The 6000-nt window shown below is 34.3% G+C and overlaps 1 protein-coding gene across 1 annotated transcript in view; it reads right to left on the reverse strand.

Annotated features, from left to right (window-relative positions):
* Positions 1 to 853: 853 nt before the first annotated feature.
* Positions 854 to 6000, reverse strand: part of egln3 (egl-9 family hypoxia-inducible factor 3) — a 20412-nt gene continuing 15265 nt past the window's right edge. Inside the window, exons 2-5 of the mRNA XM_028565984.1 lie at positions 5130 to 5249; positions 4276 to 4412; positions 2929 to 3002; positions 854 to 2120 (exon numbers count right to left, since the gene is read on the reverse strand). Coding sequence (XP_028421785.1) covers positions 2080 to 2120; positions 2929 to 3002; positions 4276 to 4412; positions 5130 to 5249 — 372 coding nt within the window. The 3' untranslated portion in view covers positions 854 to 2079. The remainder of the gene's footprint in view (positions 2121 to 2928; positions 3003 to 4275; positions 4413 to 5129; positions 5250 to 6000) is intronic.

Here is a 6000-nt window from a genome sequence, read left to right on the forward strand (position 1 = left end):
TACTATGACTTTATTGTACTTTTTTCGACATACTATACTATGACTTTTATGTACTTTTTTTCGACATACTATACTAAAGCTTGTTTGTACCTTATTCAACATACTATACTATGACTTTATTTTACTTTGTTCGACATACTATGTTATGACTTTGTCGTAGTTTTTTTCGACATACTATATTTTAACTTTTTTGTACTTTATTCAACATACTATACTATGATTTTTTTGTAGTTTTTTCAACATACTATACTATGACTTTATAATACTTTTTTTCGACATACTACACTATGATTTTTTTGTAGTTTTTTCGACATACTCTACTATGACTTTATTTTACTTTGGTCGACATAGTATACTCTGACTTTATTGTACTTTATTCAACATACTATTATATGACTTAATTGTACTTTTTTCGACATAATATGACTTTTTTGTAGTTTTTTCGACATACTATACTATGACTTTATTGTACTTTTTTTACATACTATATCACTCTTTTGTACTTTTTTCGACATACGATACTATGACTTTGTTGTACTTTTTTCGACATACTATACTATGACTTTTCTGTACTTTTTTTCCGACATACTATACTATGACTTTATTGTACTTTTTTTCAATATACTATACTATGACTTTTTTTTACCTTTTTCGACATACTATACTATGACTTTATTGTACTTTTTTGGACATACTATGACTTTATTGTACTTTTTTTCAACATACTATTCGACTTTTTTCGACATAAAATACTATGACTTTTTTAACATACTATACTATTAGTCTTTTCAACATACTATACTATGACATTTTTAATCAACATTTTTATGTACAATAAAACAAAACAACAAAACACGATATTACATTTTATTCCACAAGTCGGTAAATATTGTGACAGTTTCCATATCATTCAGTGAATGTAGACAGACAAAATATTTCTCTTTCACCAAACACAGTGCAGTTACAACAATGTTGTATTAAAACATATCTCCAGCTGCAGTGAAAAAGGCGGTGTAAGATGGCGACTTGGGCTTAAAGATGTTTTGTACAGCCGTTTGAACGGAGCATCAATTATTTATCCGTTCACAATAGGGCTGACTATCGTGAAAAAAATTTTTAATACCAATACCGGAAAATCAATACCGGTTCCTAAACGATATTATATACTAATAGGTTATCCTGAGAAATATTAACTTGACAAAAAAAATGAATAAAATATCGTAAGGTCCATTTATTGGCCTTTTGTAACTTTCCACAGAGTTCTTGAGCAGCTTCCTCAATGCACAGATGCTCTTGAAAGTTTCCGTAAAAGTAATCTGTGTTTGTTAAGAAAAACAAAAGAAGTTCTTTGTTAACATTTTTTTTTCCTATAAAGTTTCCAGGAAAGAACTATTAATTTGGTAGTAATTGCAGGTAAACTGTAAAGTGTTCAATTAGTGCACTTTCCATTTATTGCTAGCGTAAATTAGAGGACTTCTAGTTCAGTGCTGAACATGCGGAATTTGCCTACAGTCAAGCTTATATTTAACATTTAACAATTAAGTCTCTTATGGAGCCCCCCCGATGTCTATTATCTTGTGTGCATAAGAAAAGGTTTTTCGAACACGAAACATTTCCATATTCTGTGCAAACAAGATCACTGTTTTGCATACAAGTTGTTTTCTTCGATGCACACAGTATGTCGTGCTCACTTTCTCCAGAACAACACACCTTTCTATCACACAGCATTGTAAGTATCATGTCTCTGATGTCTTGCTGTCTGTAAACTTCAAAAGGCCGTTTGTCATCTCTCATAGTCCTCCTCTAGTCTGAAGCGAGCCGAAGGCTTTAAAAAGGTGCAGTCCACTGTTTTCCTCCGTCTCACAGAGAGTATTGCACAAACGTCACGTAAAGCAGGAAAAAAGTCCAGAGCAGCTGCAGGTTACTTGAACGCGTCGTTCATCAGGCTCTTTCCAACAGCTGGAGCGGTGACGGGATGCAGAGTGATCCTCCAAAGTGATCTTTTTTTTTTAATCCTTTTCTTTTAGCTTTCCCAGAAAGCTTTGAGAGTCCTGCCGTCCTCTACTGCAGACCAGGGTGTCAAACACCAGGTGGCGACGTTTGCAAACTATCAGCTGGAGCTGCAACACATGAAACATGCAAATAAGAATAGAAATTCAGTCAAAGGAACAAAATGTAGGAAGGTAAGTATGTAGGTATCAAAGTATGTGACATTTTGCTCATAAAAAGTCATAGTATAGTATGTCAAAAAAGTCATAATAAAGTCATTGTATAGTATGTCGAAAAAAAGTCATAATATATCCAGAAAAGTCATAGTATAGTGTGTCCACAAAAGTCACAAAAAGACATAGTATAGTATGTCAAAAAAAGTCACAAAAAAGTCATAGTATAGTATTTCCAAAAAAGTCACAAAAAAGTCATAGTATAGTATGTCCAAAAATACAGTCACAAAAAGACATAGTATAGCATGTCCAAAAGTCACAAAAAGTAATAGTATAGTATGTCCAAAAAAGTCACAAAAAAGTCATAGTATAGTATGTCCAAAAAAAGTAATAACAAAAGTCATAGCATAGTATGTCGAATAAAGTACAAAAAAGTCATAGTATAGTATGTGGAAAAAAGTAAAAACAGTCATAGTATAGTATGTGGAAAAAAAGTACAATAAAGTCATAGTATAGTATGTCAAAAAAAGTAAAACAAATCATAGTATGTCGAAAAAAGTAATAGTATATTATGTAGAAAAAAGTACAAAAAAGTCATAGTATAGTATGTCAAAAAAAAGTGGGATTTTCATTGTTTATTTGCGTCATTGTTTGCATAATTACTTAAAGACTGAAACAAACTCCAACAGATTATCGACTATCCGTTGACAAGGTAACAACTAAAGTGATCAAAATAAAATACTTTCAAATACTTGTGTATTTGTACCTGTCAAGTCTCTGAAGCGTCTCTTGGCCTCCGCTCTCTCCTCAGAGTCAAAATACCAAACTGTGATGGCGTACCTGAAACAGAAACCACAACAGAGTGAGTACTCCGAGGCAGTACTCTGAGTAGCTTGTGTAGTATTAATGAATCAGTTGTTACTTTTTTTAAAATTCAGTTTTTGGATTTCCTTTTGTTGAATTAGTTTTTCCTCCACAGAGTTTCTAACAAAAATACATAGACATAGAAATAGAATACTAGAACATATTCACATTTAACAAGCTGGAATCAGAGAATTATCGTAATAGAAATTTACTCAAACTGTTTAATCGATTATCAAAATAGTGGTAGATTAATTGAATAGTTGACAACTAATCGATTCATCTTTGCAGTTTATTTTAAATCACTTCCATTTTAATAACTTCTGCAAACATGCTGCGTCTTTAACCCTCCTGTTGACCAACAAGCCACTTTTTTGTCACTTTTTCCGATGTTTTTTTGTATTCCCTTTTCTGTGCTTTATTCATGGGACATTTTTGTTGTTTCTGAAACTTTTTCTGACATTTTTTGTCACGTTTTTTCAATGTTCTTTCATAAAAGAATTTCCAAATGCTTTAAAATTGAATTGAACACCCAAATTCAATGAAAGTAGTGAACTGATCATGTATAATGTACAGAAAATTTCAACGTTTTGGTCGTCTTTTTTCGACACTTTTGTCACTTTGTTTTCCCGATGTTTCTGTCAATATTTTTCTGAGCTTTTTTGTCACTTTTTCCCAAGTTTTTGTAATTTTTCCTGCCGTTTAGGAGATTTTCCCGACATTTTTGTCACTTTTGCCGATGTTTTTGACATGTTTTTCCTACGTTCTATTATCAGTTTTTCTTTACATGTTATAAAATTGAATAAAACACCAAAATTCAATAAAAGTAGTGAACTGATCCTTTATAATGTAAACAAAATGTCAACGTTTTGGTCGTCTTTTTCAACACTTTTGTCACTTTTTCGAAGTTTCTTTCACTTTTCCTGGCGTTTAAGATTTTCCCAACATTTTTGTCACTTTTTTAAAGTTTTTTATCACTTTTTTAAAGTTTTTAATCACTTTTTCCGATGTTTTTGACATTTCTTTCCTACGCTCTTTGATTGATTTTTCTTTACATGTTATAAAATTTAATAAAACACCCAAATTCAAAGAAAGTAGTGAACTGGTCATTTATTTCACTTGTGAAGAGCGTCGTATGGAACCATCCACGTTATACTTTTGACAATTTGGTTGAAAGAAACCCACATACTTCTGATATAGAAACTTTTTCAAAAGACAACAGGATGTGGATGTAGACCAGCTGGGTGGTTACCTGGTGGCGTAGGAGGGCTGCACCTCATGTGGGTTCCTCCGGTCGGACCAGAAGAACAGCAGCCGGTCGAACAGCGGCTTGATGTCGGCCACGTAGGATTTCCCCTCCGGAAAGATCCTGAGGACGCCACCGTGCTCCTAGATCAACGACACACACACACACACACACACACACAAACATCAGCTGGTTGTCACGTCAACATTTCCTCTCAACATCATCTGGGAATCACTGTTCAACTTTGAATTAAACTCAAGTCATTAAAAACTAGAGATGGTCCGATACCATTTTTTGCTTCCCGATACCTGAACTCGAGTATCGGCCGATACCGATCCGATACCAGTGTGTCATATATTTGATTATGTTTTAACAGTTATATACTACTATCCCTGTATGGATGTGATATGATGTATAACAGCTGTATACTACTATCTCTGTATTGATGTGATATGATGTATAACAGCTGTATACTACTATCTCTGTATAGATGTGATATGATGTATAACAGCTGTATACTACTATCCCTGTATGGATGTGATATGATGTATAACAGCTGTATACTACTATCTCTGTATGGATGTGATATGATGTATAACAGCTGTATACTACTATCAGATCGGTGCAGAAACTTCAGTACTTCCCCATACCAGCGTTTTAGGCAGTATCGATATACCGATACTGGTATCGGACCATCTCTACTGAAAACCTTTTTAAAATTCCCTGATCTCTATCAATAAACATGACCAGAGCCCGACCGATAAAAGGATTATAATATCATGTCATATTATGATATCGGGCGATACATCGGTCGGGCTTTAAAACATGACTCATCATAAAGAGACGGACAGTAAACGCACCGTGGCGCTCCAGTTCTTGTTGAGGTAGTAGATGCAGGTGATGCAGCGTCCGTCGCAGTTCGGGTTGTCCACGTGTTTGACGTAACCCGCACCGTTTCCTGGGTAACACGCCACCATTGCCTGAACACACACACACACACACACACACACACACACACACACACACACACACACACACACACACACACACACACACACACACACACAGTTTATTACAACTTTCATTTCAGTGACACAGACACAGCAGTAGTGAAAGCCAGCACACATAAGGAAAGATTAAAAAGGTAATTTCTATATTTTTCAACCTGTTTTGACCCTATTTTCCCAGAGTTTACGTCAGTTTTTCTCAAGCTTTTTTCAATAATGTTCCCCTTTTGAACAGTGTTTTTAAGCCATGTACCCCCTGACTACAGCGAATAATTTATAAAGAGGAAGAATACAGCGATGTCAGCGATGGATTTACTAAACAACAGCCTTGGACCCGGACAACATTTAGGTGATGATGGAAAAAGGAGACAAAAAACTCAGTAGAAAGAAGGAAGGCAACACTAGGGCGACAAAAGTGACAAACTTTGAAATAAGGGACAAAAACTTAAAATTAAAAAATTAAAAGACAGAAGAAAAAAGGAAGGAAGGCAAGAATAGTTCAAAAACAGTGATAAAACCTTCAAAAACAAAGTGATAAACTTCAAAAAAAAAAAAAAAAAAAAAAAAAAAAAAAAAAAAAAAAAAAAGGTTTGTGCCGTTAGCCTCCGCCGGGAAGCTAACGCTAGTTTAGCTAACAGCTATTTCGGCTAACCGCTAGCTGACAGCTTGATTCAGTCTAAAATAACGTTAACTCAAACTAAACACTGGGGAATATTTCTTGTGT

This window comes from Perca flavescens, chromosome 20 (genome assembly GCF_004354835.1).
Source record: "Perca flavescens isolate YP-PL-M2 chromosome 20, PFLA_1.0, whole genome shotgun sequence".
Lineage (NCBI taxonomy): Eukaryota > Metazoa > Chordata > Actinopteri > Perciformes > Percidae > Perca > Perca flavescens.